General features: G+C 37.9%; 1 protein-coding gene across 7 annotated transcripts in view; it reads left to right on the top strand.

The window, feature by feature from the left end:
- Nucleotides 1–21,901, top strand: part of ANKS1A (ankyrin repeat and sterile alpha motif domain containing 1A) — a 98,624-nt gene that overhangs the window by 63,030 nt on the left and 13,693 nt on the right. For 6 of the 7 annotated variants that reach the window (XM_063453070.1, XM_063453062.1, XM_063453067.1 and 3 more), the window contains 8 exons: nt 6,264–6,362; nt 7,208–7,348; nt 10,821–10,928; nt 12,154–12,288; nt 13,701–13,817; nt 13,935–14,006; nt 14,174–14,260; nt 14,416–14,553. In XM_063453070.1, the coding sequence (XP_063309140.1) occupies nt 6,264–6,362; nt 7,208–7,348; nt 10,821–10,928; nt 12,154–12,288; nt 13,701–13,817; nt 13,935–14,006; nt 14,174–14,260; nt 14,416–14,553 (897 nt within the window). Of the gene's footprint in view, nt 1–6,263; nt 6,363–7,207; nt 7,349–10,820; nt 10,929–12,153; nt 12,289–13,700; nt 13,845–13,934; nt 14,007–14,173; nt 14,261–14,415; nt 14,554–21,901 lie in introns of those variants that run through there. The other variant, XM_063453068.1, reaches the window with a different exon arrangement.

Genomic DNA, 21,901 nt, shown 5'->3' with positions numbered 1-21,901 from the left:
TTAGATTACACTACAGCACAATTCTTTTGTGCCTGTTTTTTTTTTTTTGTGTTTTTTTTTTTATTTTATACGGTTTCAACTACAAGCATAATTTACACTCCACATCCTTTGGTGCAACTCCTTATGATTTTTTTTGTTTGTTTTATTTGTGTCAATCTAAGTAATTTCTTTTCGTAAATAGATCTAGTTGGCTAAAAAGGTTCGACTTACCGTATATACTCGAGTATAAGCTGACCGGAATATAAGCAGAGGCCCCTAATTTTACCCCAAAAAACTGGGAAAACTTATTGACTTGAGTATAAGACTAGGGTGGGAAATGCAGCAGCTACTGGTAAATTTCGAAATAAAATTAGATCCTAAAAAAATTATATTAATTTAATATTTATTTACAGTGTGTGTGTGTATAATGAATGCAGTGTGTGTGTGTGATGCAGTCAGGGCCGCCACCAGAAATTTTGGGGCCCCTAACTCAGATCAGGGTCTGGGCCCCCAGGGGCCCGCCTCCAAATACTGCCCACTGGGTCCGCCTCCAAATACCGCCCACAGGAATACACACACAGACACAAACACACACACACACTGATACAAAAGGACACAGATACATACTAACAGACACACATACTGAAACAGACATACAGGCATACATACTGACACACATACGCATACATAGTAAAAGACACACATACTAACATACATACAGACACACATGCATGAGGACATAAAGACACATACATACATACATACATACATCCATACATACATACACCGACATCCATACACACACACATACATTCATAATGGCATACAGACATACATGCATAAATACAGACCTACTGACAGACATAAATGCATACAGACATCCATACACACAGACATACGTTCATAATGATATGCAGACATACATTCATACTGACATACGCATGCAGTCAGACAGACAGACAGACATAGACATACATACATGCATGCATCCAGACAGACATACATATACATACAGACAGACATACATGCATATATACAGACCTACTGACAGACATACATGCATACAGACTTCCATACACACACATACGTTCATAATGATATGCAGACATACATTCATACTGACATACAGACATATATATATACATCCATAGACATACATACATACAGATATACATACACACACACAGACATGCATGCAGTCAGACAGACAGACATACATATGCATACAGACATACAGACAGACAGACAGACATGCATGCACACAGAGATATAGACATACAGACATGCATGCAGACACACACATGCATACAGACATACATACATACATACATACATGTATACAGACAGACAGACATAGACATACATGACAGACAGACATACACATACACATACATACATACATACATACATACATACACAGACAGACATACATACATACATACACAGACAGACAGACATACATACATACATACATACATACACAGACAGACATACATACATACATACATACATACACAGACAGACATACATACATAGACAGACACACATGCATACATACATACACCGACACATACACAGACATACATAGACACAGACACGGACACGGAGGGGGAGGGGGAGGGGGAGACATGATGGGAGTCAGCGCGGCTCCCTCTTCACTTGCGCGCGCGCGCGCGCGCTGGGAGGAAGTAACCACTTCCTCCCAGCAGCACTTGCGGCTGCTTTTTTTCTTTTTTTTTTTTTAAAGGGGCCCGGTCGCGCTCTACCAGGGCCGCTGGGCCCGTGACAACAGTTATGGTTGTCACCCCCTGATGGCGGCCCTGGATGCAGTGTTTGTGTAATGTGTTGTAGAGCCTTGGTGGGGGGTGGGCATTTTTATTATTTTTTCATTATTATTATTTTAATAATTTTTTTTTATTATTATTATTTTTTAAGTATTATTTTATTATTATTTAATTTTTTTTCGTCCCTCCTCCCTGCTTGATACATGGCAGGGAGGGGGGCTCTCACTCCCTGGTGGTCCAGTGGCATTGGCAGTTCACTGGAGGGGGGCTGGCAGAGAGCTGTTACTTACCTTTCCTGCAGCTCCTGTCAGCTCCCTTCTCCTCCGCGCCGGTCCGGTCAGCTCCCTCTGCAAGTCCCAGTGTAAGTCTCGCGGCCGCACTATGACCCCGCGGCTCTCGCGAGACTTACACTGGGAGCTGACTGGGGAGCTGACTGGACCGGCGCGGAGGAGAAGGGAGCTGACAGGAGCTGCAGGAAAGGTAAGTAACAGCTCTCTGCCAGCCCCCCTCCTACACAGACCCCTGTCTGTATTATGGCAATGTAAGTTGCCATAATACAGACATTGACTCGAGTATAAGTAGAGTTAGGGGTTTTCAGCACAAAAAATGTGCTGAAAAACTCGACTTATACTCGAGTATATACGGTATTCTTTATTGCCACTTTTAAAACAAAAATACTTAATATGCAGCTTGAAAACCAGAAAGTAATAGATGAGAACACTTACATCATTAGTATTACAACATATGGGGCATTTATTTCATTGTTTCTATAGTGCTTTGCAATGTTGTGCATGCTAATGATCTATTTAAGTCCTTACTGTGCGAGCTTTTTATCATGTAACATCTGATAAACAAACTTTTTTAACTTACTGAGCTAGTATTTCTGTATTGTTGTACACTAGTAGTCCTACATTGTACTGTAAAATTACCACCTGGAGCTTCTCTCTTTCTCCTACTTTGAAGTTCTCGCTATCCATGGACTAATGAAAGTTTTTAGAAAATTGGGCAGACTAGATGGGCTGAATGGTTATCTGCTTTCACATTTTGTTTCTATCCACCTATTCAATCTCGCTCTTGTAGGAATTGCTGTCATTTAGCACCCTCTATTCATTCTATTTTTGTCTCCTAATTTACTTATCCTTTCTGGATTATTATATATATATATATATATATATATATATATATATATATATATATATATATATATATATAAAATATTCCTTTCTGACATGTCTTCACTCATCTTTGATGTCTTCATTATTCCCATTAACTCATGTCTATGACCCTTGTTATGTGCACTAAATCACTTAATAACAAAATTTATCTTATTTCTTCTGTCTGGTCCATCTCTTATCCCAAATACACCAGCTTTCCATTATCTGACCTCCATCTGTTAACCTACAATATTGAAGTATTTTTTTACCCAGCTAAAGAAAACCAAATCCTATCATACAGAAATCTTTTCTAACGTGACCTGTTGCCGCTCTTTACTAACATGTGGTTGCTCTTTTCCCTGTTTCAAGCACCTCCTGCACTTGCTCAGCAGCATTCCTATGTAACTTTATATTTCTATCAAAATTAGAAAGTATGGCACCTACCACATTTTGTTTTCTGAAACCGCACACAAAATTTATTGGGTACATCCTGAAATGTTCTAAAGAAAGCTGTGCTAAAGAAAGTGTAATTCCACACTTGACTACAAGACTATACTATTCATTTTTTTCTAAGCACTTACTACTTAGCACTCTCCTTTGTCAAGCAAAACTGTTTCCCTTTGCTCAAAAATCCCTTTCCCATTAACCCCACACTTCAAAATCTTATAGGCAACTTTGTGTCCTGCGTTAGTCATAGTGCTGTGCATTCTTCCCAAACAACTCAATCTGACTTCATCAGACCTCAAAACATTTTCTCAGTAGCGACATGGAGTGTTAAGCTAATCTTTGGTAAACGTCAGGCACACAGCAATGTTTTTTGAGAAGCAGCATATTTCTTCATGGTGACCTGTCATGGGCACCATGCCTGTTTAAAGTTTTCCATATAGTAGACTCCTGAACAGAGATGTTAGCAAGTTCCATTGTTTTGTTTTTTTTCTTTTCTTCAAAGTCTTTACCTTTCTCATGTTTGCTGGACGGACACTTTTAGGGAGTGTAAATTATCTCCGTTTGTAGACCGTTTATAGAACAGTGGACAGAGGAATATCTAAGCTCTCTGAGAACTTTTTAATCCTTTCGAGCTTTATGCAATGCAACAATTCTTGATCGCAGGACTTTTGAGATCTTATTTTGGTAGACATGGTTCACATTAACAGATACTTTTTGTGGATAGCTAACTCAAAATGTTTAAGTGTTTTTATTAGTCAAAGTAGCTCTAACCCACACCTCTAATCTCGTTTCATTAATTTGAAACCAGGTTTTCCAATTTCCAACTGTATTTGGCTTTTGTTGAAATCATTAGCCTAGGATTTCACATACTTTTTTTAAACCTATACTGTGAATATTTGAATGACCATTCAATATGTGAAAGAACAAGTCACAAATTAGTTATTAGTTAAAACATTGTTTTTGTTGATTACTGTAACTTAGATGAATATCAAACCAGAATTTAAGACAAATTTATACATAATTGCAGTAATTTCTTTTTTTTTTTTTTTATTCTTTATTTTTGTCGTGCAAATGAGATAACACGCCTGAGGTACCCCAAAGGCAATCCTCACGCTTTTTCTTAAACATTTGAAAACAGAAATGGGGTATGTTAATGCATGCACAATTTTATAATTAGTATTTAGCTTGATATGATTATTCACGCTCTGGTATCTCCTCACTGTTAAGCTGTAGTATAACGGATGCTGCTCAGGTAAGGTAGGAAGCGCTTGGACAGGGACGCTCGTGTCTAGATTGCTAGGTGTGACTGAGCTGGTTGCCCCTGCATTTATAAAGACATCATATATTTGCACATTTTTAGTAGTTTGGCGTTTCATAGTATTACTAACGAGTTTAATAATTGCACTAATTTCTAAAGTGCTATGTGTGTGTGCGCGTGTTCAGTTGGTAAATGCGTGCATACGTTCAGTTGGTAAATGCGTGTGTGCGTTCATTCTGTAAATTCCCTGACAACAGGACCTGTTCAAAAAAATGCAAGGTCACCGGTTCAAATCTCAGCTGGGTCAACTCAGCCTTTCATCCTTCCGAGGTCGATAAAATGAGTACCATCAATTAGGTAATAATATCTATTATTCAGCTGACGATTTGATTATTTCCAAATTAAATACTTTATATAATTCTTCGAGCCATTTATAACTTGAAAAGTATGAATAGTATCAACTAACTCATTTTCTTGCTGTAGGTGTCACAATCTGTTGTAAATACACATATATAAAAATACAATACTTAAAGGTAAACTGTAGTGCCAGGAAAACAAAGTTCACTATGGTGCCAGGAAAACAAAGTTCTCACTATGGTGCCCACCTCCCCTTCTGTCACTTACCTCAGTCCCGCTCCAATGTCCCACGACACTGGTTAGGGCTCACCCTGCTCCTCCCCCGTCGACATCAGCCAGCGTTGGAGATCTAATTCTCATGCACGGCAATAGCCGCACTCACAGTAGGATTTTTCCCTTGGGAAAGCATTATAAAAAGTATTTTCCTATGGGGATTCTGATGTCCTCATGCAAAGTGCGAGGACTTCCAGGGTCAGGCCACCAAAAGTTGCCTAACGACCTGGAAGTCCCTCTAGTGGCTGTCTGGTAGATAGCCACTAGAGCTGGAGTTAACCCTCAAAGGTAATTATTGCAGTTACTTAAAAACTGCAATAATTACCTTTGCAAGGTTAAGTGACCTGGGACACTGCACCAAGACTACTTTAAAGAGCTGATGTGGTCTGGGTGCCTATCGTGTCACTTTAAAAACATACATCACGTATATACAAAATAAGTTAATACCTATCCTCCTGTCCTCTCTGATTTAATATGCTCAGTTCTTCTTTTTCCTCTAAATGTGTTATAAAGTTCTTAAATCTTGCAACTAATTTTCACTGTACAATTCACCTTTTGTGTAATTACACAATACTCTCTTCAGACTGTAAAATTGTTTAATCCTGACCCATACCACCTTTTATTACTATATATTTAACTCGTCGTACCTATTTGTCAGTCCACCAATTGTGAAACACTGGCAAATTTGTTGAAGCTTTAAAATACTGCTGCCGATTCTGTGGTATGTAATTCATGCTGTCTATTTTCTTTTCTAGAAGACATATTTATGTAACATTTGTTATATAGAACTCCAATCCAGAGTACATTACACAGATTAGATAGGGTACAGTCATCAGAATTGTTATGATACAACAATGAGGCAACTTTGACACTTACCTTTGTATTGTTTGTAATATTAATAATTGTGCACATTTTTGACAGCTGCAGCCTGTCACATATATGATCCACATTTGCTGTACTTGTATTTCTTTACCTATCATTTTTTTGTGCTAACTTTATTTGTATTTGCAGACCGATACAATGTTGGAGGATCAGGACCTAATTGATATTGGGATCATAGATGTACAGCATCGCAGCAGAATTCTTCAGGCTGCTCGTTTACTGCCTAAGGTAACAAAGGGGGAATGCATGCATTTTAATAATTAATACAAAACATGAAGAAATCTGCTGTGAACAGAGTATAGATGTGTTAGTATATGGCACAAATTCCTGAATGTAATGGGAATGAGGTTTTGTAAGTAAGGCAAGATGAACCCCTTTGCTCACCTGGCACAGTACTCCATTCAAAAGATGCAGAGAGGCCATAATCCTGCCCCCTTCTTCCAGTCACGTTACACAGAATCCTTTGTTGGTCAAAATGTAGCGTCTGTATTCTACTAGGAGGGTCCTGAGCACACAACAGGGATTGTTTGCAGGTTGCAATAGTAGCTTGCATTACCAATTGTAGCTCAGGGTCTTGTTTTGCCAAACAACATTATGCATCTTTCGCCATATTTTTTGATGGTGGCTTTTTTGGAGAAGTTTTATTTTTATACATTCTATCAGGTAACACTCATAATATTTGTTGTGGCATTTGACTATTGTCGGTTTTTGTCAAAATAGTTTTAAAGGTCCACAGAAATGGTAGATAAGGAAAAAAGAAAGAAACCTAGAAAGGAGCTTTAGACATCTTCAGAAAGAACCACAGGCGTGAGGAGTTGGTAGTGTATAAAAAAGCAGAAGAATAGAAACCAAGAGTGTACCAGCTCACAGATGCCTAGAAATCGGGAGAATATTTGATGAAGTGAAGATTAGAACTTGTATGACTGCTGTTTGCAGATTGTTATGAATTGAAAAAACAAAACAAAACAGGAGACCGTTATAAGCAACTATTTAGTTATTTTAAACATTCATGAGCATTTCACGTTTTTGTGAGTAGGATCATCTTTTTTTGTTTGTTTTTTTTGTTGCTTTAGCCACTTCCCCTCTCAAGTGATCTCTCTGTGTCCTCCTGGCTACGTGCACTCTCACTCCAGCAATATGCTTCCAGCTTTCTCAGCAGTGGGTACACCTCCGTGGAGACTCTTCGGAATTTGTGGGAACTTGAGATTGTAAATGTAAGACCTGCAAGAAATGTAACATTTCACTTCTTTATTTTTGCATTCCCTTAATGTTTCCCATTTTTTATCTCCCATTTAACATTTAGTACCATTACATTTAAAAAAAAAACAAAAACTATATTTTGTGCATTTTATTGTCTATTGTCATGTATGTGATGTAAAAGGTAACTTTATTTCGGCAGTAGAACATGTGGGGTAAAATAGGCAATAATCATTTCCTTTATTATCACTCCACTTTTTAAAGAAATAAAATCAGGTCACTCCACAAGAGATGATCAACTTAATGTACAATTAATTATATTTTGTGGCAAGTAGCTAAATATTTTTTTAAGTTTACTTTTCCTACTAGCATAGAGATAAAACAATAATAATTGTAATAGTGTTTATTTAAGTTATTAAAAACACACACACGTACGCGCGCATACACTGCACCACTAATAATAGTGACTGCTAATTCCGACTGATTTGGCAATGTCTATTCATTGTTTACTCCATAGCAATTTGTTTCCTATATCCCCATTTCCATTTAATTGTTACCTTACCTCACTATCCATATGTCTATATCTGTGTCAGTGTCCTTATTCATTTTACTAGGGTAATGGAAGTCTAATGAAAGTATATAGCCTCTATCACTCCTTCATATATGTCACTAAAGGCTGTTATCTATATTGTACTAGTTAACTTTTATAGCAAATGAATAGACAATATTTTATTTGTAGTTTGTTTTAATCCTGCTACTACCATACAATCGGCATAGGGATTAGAAAAAAGGTCGAAGTGGAGGCCAAAATGCTTTTACCCATCACAAGCTGACAGCAGAAACCATCTTGGAAGAGGCAACTACAAACAAGTAAATATCTCTGTATTTCTACACCAACCACAGAGTATGTTAATAATTCCCACAGTATAGTTGCACTTCCTTTATAAGTGTTCCACACAGGACTCATCCATGCCTCTTGCGACTGCTTCGCACAATAAAAAGACAATATTAAATAGTGAAAACACTCATTAAAATAAGTTTCTCCTTAATTGGATAAAGCAAGCATGAGTCATCACATATGGGAAAAGCCATTTCCACCAAGAGGAAGCAAAAACACCCACAATGCAATGTTCCAGCACCTCCTCTATACATCCTGCATGGTTCACTGCTCGTTTTCTGGGGCTCCTATCTTATTACAGGGTGATTTCTCTGTTGTCCCCCAAGCCCTTTCGAGTCTCCAGTATCACAAGAAGTGCATACATCCTGCTAGGCACTCTGGTTTTCTGAAGCTCTATTTGTTTGTGCTTTTTGCCAGATGTTGGCTCCAACACATCAGATCTTTAGCCATTTTACAGCACCCTCCATCCTGGGATTTTGCTGTGCACATTGCTACTGCTGCTGTTCTCTTCCACAGTCAGCCAGCTGGAATGAGATCTTTGTTGATTTTTACCTGCTCTACAGTCTCTGTGCAGATGAGTAAACATTAGGGTTCCCAAATAAAACTATCTGTCTCTGGTCCGTTTTGTTCTTATTGTCACTCTTTGAGGGTTGATGCCTGTTCTCTTTTGTCAGGCACATTTTTTGTGTCTTACAAGAAGTATAAGTCTAAAATTAATGTCCAGGATTTTAATGTAAAATGAACACTGAGAGCCAAGTTGTTTTTCTGTTATGTAAAGTTAAGGTGAAATAAAGTTTACAAGTTTTAAACGAAGACTTTTAAAGTCTACCAATTTTCAAACTGTTTAAATGTGTGTGATATGGGAGCACTGATGATAGTGCCAGACACAAATATAAATTGGTTTGATGTCTCCATCTATATTAAGAACTTTCACAATATTTTTTTTTTTATATATATTTCTAAGTGAATGTTGTAATTGGTGTGATATAAACATATGACGGTTTTAAGAATTTTATAGCAAATTTTAAAAAAATCATGAGATTTATTCCTATTTTCAGTTGGACAATGTTTTAGTGGTTGCTTTTGTCAACTACCAATGAGGGGATGTGGAGTACCACCTTTATGAAGAATGTTTCCAAGATTCTCCAATGGGCAGAAGTCCAGCATGTGACTATTTACATCATGGTTGTGGACAGTTAGGAAGGAGTAGACCTCATTCAGGAATAATTTTTTCCCTGTGATTGTTATAGTGTGGCTGTACAGGATTTGGTAGTCTGTGCTGGTGTAGATGTTTTGCACAGTGCCATTCACACCCTCTTATTATGTATATAGAGATTGAATGAATGATCTTGCATTCCTGATAATTTTCCAACAGGGTTGTTCAGAATTTGCTTCTGACTTCTTGCCTGCTACCAGACACATGTACCACAAGGTATGGCAGTCATACCTGGCTTAGTTTTCTTCCTATGGTTAAGGTTACCTTAAATGGTTGAATTTCACCTTTGTCTGTGCACTAACTCCAAAGATTGACTTGCTCAGATATTAAAAGCTTTTGTGCTGCCTCTGGTACAAACCTATGCTGACTCATTGGAGTCAGACCCTGATGGCCAAGGTGCTACAATTTGCATATTTTTAGCCTATGCACACCTTGTACTTGCAGTTTCCTCCACTAACAATAATCAAAAGATTGTGGTTCCATCCTTTTGACCTTCAACTGCAAATGACAGTGAGCTGTTGCTTAATTTGGATGTTATATGTATACTTAAATATTATATTGATTAGTTGGGTCTTTCAAGAAGTGTTCTTCTTTGTTTGTTCAATTTTCTAGACCACATTTGTGTAAGAAGGTCGTAACGTTTGCGGTCGTAATTTTTGTCAGTTTTTATGAAATTATTTTGTCCTAGCTAACAGACGCCTCCTGGTCAGGGTAAAATAAACCCGCCAAGCAGAATGCAGGTCTTAGCACATTAAATGAGGGTTATCCACTGATTGTTCTCAGCCTTTGAGTTAAACTCTGTATTTCAAGGGTTAGCTCAGGATAGATAACATAAGTTCCTGCTAAGGAACTTCCAGCTCTGGCGGTGGTAGTGGAGCTAGGTAGCAGAGCCCGGTGGACCCCAGGTAAGATGTCAAACCAGTCGAAATGGTTTGACTTCTTAAAATGAGGGACTGGATTGGGGTAGCACCAAGGCACTCTTGGCACCATAACCACTACTGCACTCTGTAGTGATTATTGTGCTTGGGGTGTTCCTTTAATGTGCATTCTACTCTTGTGGCTTGTCTGAACCTGCTTCCTCAGGTTTGAATGGAATTATTGCACATGTGATGACTAATTCCTTGAAAGGGAAATTAATTTGTCAGGTAAGATTGCAAAGTTTTAGATTGCATTAATATTGTCCACCACAAACCCACGAACTGACATTATGATCCATAGCTATTATGAAATAGCCTCACTTTAATTATGTTCTTTCCTGCATCTGTTTTGTGCTTACATTTTATTATAACTTCTCAACTTATAAATTATTTTTAGACCATATGCCTACCCTTGTGTTTTAACAATGTTTAATTTTTCTAACTCAACTTTCTTTCAGGTTTTGAAGGTAAACTTGCTTGGCCACAGGAAACGGATTCTGATGTCTTTAGCAGAAAGACCATGTGAAGACCCTCCTCAGAAACCACCCCGTTTTTCACAGCTCAGGGTGAGGGTATTAGGTTTATTTATATGGCACACATTATATTGTTCATTCTTGCAACTTAAGTTTAAATTATCACTCAAATGTAATGCTATTGAATATTATTAAAAGGACACTGTAAGAATCATATCCACTATAGTGGTTATGGTGCCATGAGCCTGATGGTAAACTATCAAACAGTTTAAGAACAGTTTGCCGCTTACCTGTCTACGTTGGGTGACTGCAGTCCTTCCAATCTAAGCAGGTATAGTTCCTACTGTCACATTATTATGTCCTAGTGGTAGTAGTTAATATTAAAAGATCACTATAGGGTTAGGAACACAAACATGTATTCCTGACCCTATAGTGTTAAAACCACCATCTTGCCCCTTGGCCCCTCATGCCTCCATAAATATAGCAACATCTTACTGTATTCAAGCCAGAAGCTGTAGATCTGCATGCTGTTTGCCTAAAAAAAAAAACAGTCTGCTGATATCATCAGAAGTTGTAGCCTGATACTTCCCCATAGGATTTGCTAAGACCGACAAAGATGCACATCAGGGGCAGAGCCAGCATGATTCAAACACAGTCCTGGCCAATCAGCATCTCCCAATAGAGATAAATTGAATCAATGAATCTCTATGAGGAAAGTTCAGTGTTTGCATGCAGAGGGAGGAGATACTGAATGTTTGGATGCATTTTAGGCAGCCAAGACCCAGGAAGGATCTCTAGCAGCTATCCGAGGAGTGGCCAGTGAAGTTATCACTAGGCTGTAATGTAAACATTGCATTTTCTCTGAAGGTAATGATTCTACACACCAGAACAAATTCAATAAGCTGTAGTTGTTCTGGTGACTATAGTGTCCCTTTAAGTGGACACATTATCTTCCATACCAGTTCAGACTTGAATCAATGGAAGCACCCAGCAGAGACAGGTAAGTATCTAACAGTTCTTAAAGGGCTTCACTGTTTACTCTCAGTCTGCACCAGAAACCACCTTGCACCTCTATAGTGATGTATAGTGGTTATACTGCTTAATGTATACTTTTAAGATTGTTGTTTTTGTATAAACCTACAGTGACATTTTTCATGATTTTGATGGTTTCTTCTGACTTTTTCTTTCATGACATTTCCAATGCCTGTGTAATCCTTTTCATACAATTTGTTCTCTGTGAATCTGTTTTACTTCTGATGATTAAAATAATTTCAATGCCACTGCTATATCACAACTCACCTATTATCACATATTTTAGTGTCATGATGCCTTACCCCGTGCTCCACCCTCTTCATCATTTGAGCAGTTTCCTAGTTTGGAGCCTGGAAGAAATTGGATCCAAGGATCTGAGAGCAAAGGGGAACGCCAGAGAATTCTGGCACCTGGTGTAGAGGTATTTTGTTTTGTCTTTTCTCAGTTCTAAATATTAATATAGGAAAATATTGAATACTTTTAAACAGCCAGTATATATTTAATTTTTTACTTTATACACAAGTGTGGCTCCAGGATACTATAGTGCTAGGAATACAGAGTACCCCAAAATCTGTCAATCAAATTTCAACATGGAAGGAATATTTGCCCAGACTTAACCTTTAATAGTTTGATAAAAGTAAGAACAAAATAATCAAACGTCAATATAATAAAATGGGCATTCAGAAGGTTGCCCAGTATTCATAGAAGATAAAGATTTCTTGGTAGATTGAGAATAACAAAACTATACACACAAATTAATAATGGTATAAATGATAAAGAAATAATTTAAAAAGTATATATACACATCCTGCTAATTCCCAGAATAAATCTAGCTAGCCAGGCTGACTGAGTTAGAAGAAAAATGAATAGCTAGTTTGTGACAATTTTAGAACACTGTAGCTTAGCACTTTGCAACAATGTAATGATACAGTTGCAATGCCCTTTAAATTGGTTTCTGTAAAGTGTGGTAATCAGTGCTCAAAAAAGGCTCCAATATGAGAGCCAGTGGAGTACTATTAACTATTTGCACTGAACTAAAGAGGCAGCAGTTGCCCAGAGCCTTATCATTGAGCTGCATTGGGAGGTCTGTGATTGGACAGCCATAGAAAGTCTGGGCGGGTTAGAAGTGAAGGGCTTGCAAAGGCTGCAGATAAGAGATCTGCAGTTTTTGCAATTTGTTTTTGGATATAACCCCAGTGGAAAAAAAAAGAAATAATTAAATGCATCCAAGTTATAATTTGTTGTATATCTACTAAACAGTGTTTTTAAAAATTGCTATGAATTTTGTGCTTTTATTTTGTTAAAAATTTAGAATATTACTTTGTAGCGTGGCTGTCTTGACTTTGTCCTACAAGCAGTCAGTCTTATTAGCACATCTTACATATAACAGGACAGAGATTGTTTTTGTGTTTGTGTGTTAATTATTGAATATCCAATAAAAAAAAGTAAAATATGTTTAATAACTGTTTTGACCACTTGGTGGCACATGGCATTAGTTAAGTTTTAAACAGTGCTTTATTATTAACACTTTTTATAAGATAGCAACTATAGAACAGACATGTAAACGAACCATATCACAGATAGACCACTGGAAAAATAATTTAAAACAATTGAAATTCACCATTTTCAGGTTACTGTAGACCTTTTCTTTTAAGAGAGATGAAAGGAAAACAGAGAGGTAAATTTTGCAATATGTAATTAAAACGTAAGAAAATCAGGACCATTAATAGCAGCACGCTTATATAAATGATTATCTTTGATTTGCCTTAAGAGTCATGACTTCTTGCATTGTGATTTGATTTCTTTCCCCCCCACCCACCCCCTTTCATTCAGGAAGAATCCAGACTAACCCTACGACCCCCTAGTGCTTCCACTCCATATGCCCCTTTGCAGAACTGGCAGCATCAGCCTGAAAAGCTAATCTTTGAGTCTTGTGGTTACGAGTCAAGTGTAAGTGTGAAAAGCTAGTCGGCATTTGTAAGTCCACAATTACTTACATCTCTACCTTTTGCTATAATTGTTTTTCTTGTTTAATTGTATTTTTCTTTCTTTGCACACATTCATCAGTATCTGGGTTCGATGCAAATTAAAGATCTTCGGGGCACGGAATCCACTCAAGATGCATGTGCCAAGATGAGGGTGAGTTTGGATGTTGCCTTGTATAAGTGATTTAGGAAAATGCATATGTGTGTCCAGATCACATGGGTTTTCATTTGCAAAGTTAACTTTACTTGCAAAGAGAGACCTAATCTTGCACTGTATTTCTGGCTGTTTATTTTATTTGTTTAAAAATAATTCTCCTTTAGAAATCCACTCAACATATGAAAAAGACCCCACGGATTACCCTTTCCATCAGCTACAAGGGAGTGAAGTTTATAGATGCATCAAATCAGGTTAGGAAATATAATGTTAATTTCCATTTACGTCTTTCGTCCGCTATTTTTTTTACTGTGCATTCAAGTACATTTTCTCTTAATGCATTACCTTAGTACAAATCTCTTGCTTCAGGGTTTACCCTTTTTGTTCCTATGTTTCTTCTTCACTGCAGAATGTTATTGCAGAGCATGAGATTCGCAATATTTCCTGTGCAGCTCAAGATCCGGATGATCTATGTACATTTGCTTACATCACCAAGGATTTGCAGACCAGCCATCACTACTGCCATGTGTTCAGCACTGCCGATGTGGTGAGTTTTATGGTTTCCATATCTTTAATCATTGGTGGCATAAAAACATTGCATCATTTTATGTCATTCATTTATTTTTCAAATTTTAGCTCCCGGTTTAAACAATAGATACCTCTCTATTAGACTGACGTTTTCAGTTCTTTGCCAGCTAAAGAACACAACATTTTAAGGAACATGTTTAGCTTTGAATGAATTGTTTAATTAAAATTTGCCAAATATAAAAAAATAACTGCATTTATTTAAATTGCTTCATATACTTTTGCCAGTACTTTGTATGCTGCATGAAAGTATATCTAATTGCTGTTAGCCCTCTCCAAAATGAGCATTTCATATTGGATCTGTACGAAATACTCACATTAATTGTATTGCAATTTCATTGAAATTCCAACCAAATAAAAAGATGTACTGACCCTCCAGATCCTAGTGCCCCACACTTACTTGAGCAAGCTCCAGCAGATCTTTACACGGTTCGTGTGGGCAAACCGGAAAATTAGAGTAGCTATGGAAATATTATGTAGGACAATGGACAGAGGGGGATCGGGGATGCCTCACGTGAGGCTGTACTGTCCATGGCTGTCTTGGCACACAAAACAGATGAAAGGCCACAATGGGTGGAGATAGAATCGGCCCGGTAATGCCCCCAGGGTGTGAAATATCTTTTCTGGATACCTTATAAACTTCGCCACAAAATACTAGACATGACTGAGATCACGTCTCTGCTCCTTAAGACTTGGTACGATACAAATCTCCAATTGGGGCGCAACAATGGTCACTGTCTATAGCCTACACCCAGCTAACCCTTCACTAGATCACCGACCATGGGTGCAGGGCCGCCATCAGGGGGTGACAACCATAACAGTTGTCACGGGCCCGGCGGCCCTGGGGGGCCCGGCCGCCCGGGCCCCACGTGTGGGGCCCATCGGGTGGCCCACACACTTAGGGCCACCCGATGAGCCCCCTCCTTCAGGGGCCCGGTCAGCGCTGTGGCCGTTGTATAGCGCGACCGGGCCCCTTTAAAAAAAAAAAAAAAAAAAGCAGCCGCAAGTGCTGCTGGGAGGAAGTGGTCACTTCCTCCCAGCTCACTCCGCGCGGGAGGAGCGCGCGCGCCTAGCCGTGAAGAGGGAGCAGTGCCGACTCCCATCATCCCCAGCCACCCTCCTGCAAAGAAAAGGTAAGAGACAGGAGGGTGGCTGGAAAATGAGCTGTGTGTGTGCATGTATGTCTATGTATGTATGTCTGTCTGTATGTTTATGTCTGTCTGTCTGTGTATGTCTATGTATGTATGTCTGTCTGGATGCATGCATGTCTGTGTGTATGTCTATGTATGTATGTCAAAGAAACAGCAACCTCAAAACCTCACCCTACTGATGTGAATATTTCTACTTTAAACATCATATCATAATGTTCCTGGACATATTAAAAACCTAACTTGTTTGTTGCCACTCATATTATGTATGTATGTATGTATGTATGTATGTATGTCTGTGTGTCTGGATGCATGTATGTGTATGTATGTCTATGTATGTCTGTATGCATGCATGTCTGTGTGTATGTCTGTGTGTATGTCTATGTATGTCTGTCTGTATGTATGCATGTTTGTGTGTATGTCTATATATGTCTACGTATGTATGTCTGTCTATGTATGTTTGTGTATGTATGTCTGTCTGTATGTAATTATATATGTATATATGTATGTCTGTATGTCAGTATGAATGTATGTCTGCATATCATTATGAACGTAGGTCTGTGTGTATGGATGTCTGTATGCATGTATGTCTGTCAGTATGTCTGTATATATGCATGTATGTCAGTCTGTATGTATGTATGTCTCTATGCCATTATGAATGTATGTCTGTGTATGTATGTATGCCATTATGAATGTATGTGTGTATGGATGTCAGTGTCTGTATGTATGAATGTGTATGTATGTATGTATGTATGTCGGTGTCTGTATGTATGTATGTGTCTTTATGTCCTCTTGCATGTGTGTCTGTATGTATGTTAGTATGTGTCTGTCTGTCACTATGTATGCCTGTGTGTATGTCTCAGTATGTGTGTGTCAGTATGTATGCCTGTATGTCTGTTTCAGTATGTGTGTCTGTTAGTATGTATCTGTGTCCTTTTGTATCAGTGTGTGCGTTTGTGTCTGTGTGTAGACCCAGTGGGCGGTATTTGGAGGCGGGCCCCAGGGGGCCCAGACCCTGAGCTGAGTTAGGGGCCCCAAAATTTCTGGTGGCGGCCCTGCATGGGTGCACAAAAGTCAAACACCTATACCAATCTAACAAACGAATGCACTATCCCGAACTGCAAGCTACCCCACTACACGTTGTTTTCCTACCTGCAGTTAAAATCCATGTTAGAAACAAGACAAACAAGGCCGTCTTGAAGCCTCTGGACCACATTACAAATATTTGTGAATCAGGGATTACCAACAAATTACTCTCATGTATGTAAATAACAACCCCTTGACCGACGACAGAAAGCTTCAGGGCCGCATGGCAGGAGGACATAAATAAAACCTTCACTACAGAACAATGGCAAAAGGCATTTACAGCACATAAAGGCAGGTCAAAATGTGCCTCACACCTGGAGTTAATGAGAAAAATTCAATATAGGTGGTAAATGGTGCCCACTAGACTAGCAGGTGTGTACCCTCAGGTCTCGAAACACTGCTGGAGGTGCGGGGAAGGAGAGGGAACAATGTACCACATATGGTGGACATGCAGATTTATTAGGCCATACTGGGGAGAAGTGGAGGGAGGCATTACAAATCCAGATCGACCTCCAACCAGAGTGCGGGTTGTTATTTATGACACTCCCTGAGTACAAAAGACCCCAAGCGTTGCTGATGTACCACATACTGATTGCAGCAAACACATTGCTAGCGAGAGCCTGGAAGCAGGTAGCGATACCGATGAAACAGGCACTGATACGCCAATTCACACTGAATATTGACTGTGAAACTAAGCTTTACACACAAGGTGGCAAGACAGCTCCTAGGGTAGCAGCAAAAACGTGGTGGGACAAATATCTAGGTAGGGAGGTGGGTCCTGTAAATGGGGAAAGGCATGATCTATGAAGTATAAAAGAAAAAAAAAAGAAAGAAGAAAAAGTTATACGAGGAAGGAAATAGCGAGGGGAGCTCAAACACGGGCGATAAGTGGAGGCCATGACAAACGAAAGAGGTTTCAGAGCGGAAGAAAATCCCTTAAGGGCAGTAACGCACAATAAGAGGATACCCGTACATAGTTAAGACATATGACACTTGTTCGCTAACAGCCTAGTATAACAGAAATCACACTGGGTAAGATAACCTTCAAGGGGAGGACGTTAGAGGATAACTAGTTATACCCAATCAGTGGCGGATCCAGGGGGGGGAGGCGCAACGGGGCACACTTCTCCCCCACACACTGCACCCCCCATACACACCACTGACCCCATATATACACTGCACTCCCATGCACACACTACACCACTCACACAAATACACACTGCCCCTCCTACACACAGTGCTCCCACTGCACCTCCATACACACACTGTCTCACATACACACATACATACACACACACACACACACACCTACCTACCTACCTACCTAGAGGCCCTATCCCCATACTACAGCCCCTATCCTGACAGATCCAGGTAAATTGTCAGACTGTTCTTAAACGGTTTGACTATTTACTCTGGGAGGGCACCACGGCACTCCTTGCACCATAACCACTACAGAGAGCCATTGGAGTAACTAAATTACCTCTATTAGTTTAAATATACATAGGGATTAAGGAGAGGTAGCAGGTAACTTGTTTTTCTTAGTTTTTTGCTATATATTGGGGCTGATGTGTATTGTGGTCATTGCCGCCCAGGAATGATGGGAGTGAGCGCAGGACTTATCTTTATGTATTTATATCCCTCAAATTGCAATCAATAAATTTACTTAATTATGTAAAAATATTACATAAATATGCACGTAGAATTTAAATATATATACATATTTATGTATTTGAAGCCTACGTGTATATTTATGAAATTATGTATATGGACATATGTATATTTCGTATTTTTATTTATTTATACATAGATATATATATCATTTCATTCAAAGTGTATTTTTATATACATATATATATATATATATTATCAAAATACATTTGAAATAAAATTATATATATATATATATATATATATATATATATATATATATATATATATATATATATATATATATATATACACAAAACGCAAAAAAGCCTTGCACTCCTACCAAAAAAGATTATGACCCGGTGCTTGGTTGCACAATAAACATAAAGCCAAAAAAAGACCAGCACTCCCAGGATTTTCAAATAAACAAAAAGATATTACTTTACTCCGTAGTCAACGTTTCAGCACCTCTTGTGTGTCTTGTGTGCTTTCATCAGGACAGCATGTATATTTGGACATATGTATATTTCGTATTTTTATTTATTTATACATAGATATATATATCATTTCATTCAAAGTGTATTTTTATATACATATATATATATTATCAAAATACATTTGAAATAAAATTTTATATATATATATATATATATATATATATATATAATTTTGTTTAATAAAAAAATTCTACATTTTATTTATTTTATTTACATATTTATATTTTATAATATATACAATATATGTGAATAAACAGTTCTGGTATACCTAATGTAATGCCCAGGGGAGAGGGAGTCCGACTAGCAGTAGGTCGCTCAAAAACTGGAAAATAGGGATTCACCAAAACCTATACATAAATGAAACACTCTGCTATAATATGCAGAAACCAGGAGCTAACCTATGATGTTGGCTGACTATGGTAGAAGGTACAAGTATAGAGATTACATTCCTGAATTATATTTTTATATATTTTTATCTTTTTACCAATAAACTGGTTTGTTATTTACATCCAGTTTGTACCATTGCTTTCTATATCCAGTGATACATTTCTTGTACCACCCTAGCATCCAGTTCCTTATACTGTATTGCTACTATACTTTTAAACATTTGAATCGCATCTTTGAAATATACAAAGTATAATATTTGGAGCGGATATCAACTACCCTATTTTATATCAGGGATAGAGATATCTGCACTGCACATATCATCGGCTGCATTTTTTACTATTTACCTATTTCTATTTTTATATTTATTTTTATTTTTATCTCTATTTCTATTTTTATTTTTATTTTGTTTGTGTGTTTTTATTTATCATTATATATTCTTTTCATCTCTCTCTCTATTTTTTTCATCTCTCTCTCTCTGTTTTTTTCTGTGGCTTATTGGATTCATCCTTTGTTTTTACTATTATTCTCCTTTTTTTCCCTCCATTTTATTTTATTATTATTATTATTATTATATTTTTTGCTAATAGACCTGCCACGCATATTATGTTAGTTTTCTTAAAGGCACAGCACACATTTCTTATATCTTAAAGGCACAGCACGCATTCATATACCTGTAATCTCTATACTTGTACCTTCTACCATAGTCAGCCAACATCATAGCTTAGCTCCTGGTTTCTGCATATTATAGCAGAGTGTTTCATATACAATATATAGTTATATTTAAATTACACGTGTGTGTATTTATGTGTGTGTATATATATATATATATATATATATATTCAACTTTGTAGTAAGGTGCACTCACAGGACTTCATAAATAACTTGCTTTATTCTTAAATGTGAATTACATGTGTAGAAATATCATCAATCGACGTTTCGACCCATATAGGGTCTTTTTCAAGATCAATCTAACAGTGTACAAAAATACATACCGTATATTCTCGAGTATAAGCCGACCCGAATATAAGCCGAGGCCCCTAATTTTACCCCAAAAAACTGAGAAAACTTATTGACTCGAGTATAAGACTAGGGTGGGAAATGCAGCAGCTGCTGGTAAATTTCTAAATAAAATTAGATCCTAAAAAAATTATATTAATTGAATATTTATTTACAGTGTGTGTATATAATGAATGCTGTGTGTGTATGAATGCAGTGTGTGTATGAGTGCAGTGTGTGTATGAGTGCAGTGTGTGTATGAGTGCGCTGTGTGTATGAATGCAGTGTGTGTGTGTATGAATGCTGTGTGTGTGTGTATGAATGCTGTGTGTGTGTGTGTATGAATGCTGTGTGTATGAGTGCAGTGTGTGTGTATGAATGCTGTGTGTGTTTATGAGTGCAGTGTGTGTATGTGTGTGTGTAATGCAGAGTGTGATGCAGAGCCTTGGTGGGGGGTGGGCATTTTTATTTTTTAATTATTATTTTAATATTTTTTTTGTTTCATTAATTTTTTTTATTATTTTTTTATTTTTTATTTTATTATTTTTATTTTTTTATTATTATTAATATATATACATTTTTTTCCCCCTCCCTGCTTGCTAGCTGGCCAGGGAGGGGGGCTCTCCTTCCCTGGTGGTCCAGTGGATGGGCACTGTGTAGGAGGGGGCTGTGGGGGCTGCAGAGAGATGTTACTTACCTTTCCTGCAGCTCCTGTCAGCTCTCTCCTCCTCCGCTGGTCCGTTCAGCACCTCGGTCAGCTCCCAGTGTAAATCTCGCGAGAGCCGCGGCTCTCGCGAGATTTACACTGTGAGCTGACAGAAGAGCTGAACGGACCGGCGGAGGAGGAGAGAGCTGACAGGAGCTGCAGGAAAGGTAATTAACATCTCTCTGCAGCCCCCATTGTCTGTATTATGGCAATGCAAATTGCCATAATACAGACTCTTACTCGAGTATAAGCCGAGTTGGGGTTTTTCAGCACAAAAAATGTGCTGAAAAACTCTGCTTATACTCGAGTATATACGGTGTGTATGTGTGTGTGTATATATATATATATATATATATATATATATATATACGGTATATATGTAAATGGTGATAGTCACTTACCCAAACGGTGTGTGAAAGAGAGCTGCCACCCAACCATCCGAAACCACGTGATTAAGCGTGATGACGCGTGTACGTGCACGTGCGACGTTGCTAAGCAACGCTTCCAAACAGAACCTCCGATGGTATTTACATTCCACGAACTGAAGCCAGCTCTAGGGGGATCAAGCAGTGTCTATAAGTGCACCGTGAATGTGTAATAAATCAAAATATTATAATTGACGAAACTTGTCAATACTACCAAATGGAGGAATTGTAAAGATACTAATACAGCCTGCCAGAGTAGAAAAGATGGACTGTGAATATAAACATAACACACCATAGTGTCACACGTGAAAAAATTATTATAGTGAAAGTGCACTATTAAAAACAAATAAAAAAATATATTTCTTTATTTCTTTATATATATATATATATATATATATATATATATTTGTGTACGGGA

This window comes from Pelobates fuscus, chromosome 1 (genome assembly GCF_036172605.1).
Source record: "Pelobates fuscus isolate aPelFus1 chromosome 1, aPelFus1.pri, whole genome shotgun sequence".
Taxonomy (NCBI): Eukaryota; Metazoa; Chordata; class Amphibia; order Anura; family Pelobatidae; genus Pelobates; species Pelobates fuscus.
This window is presented reverse-complemented; position numbering and strand designations above follow the sequence as displayed.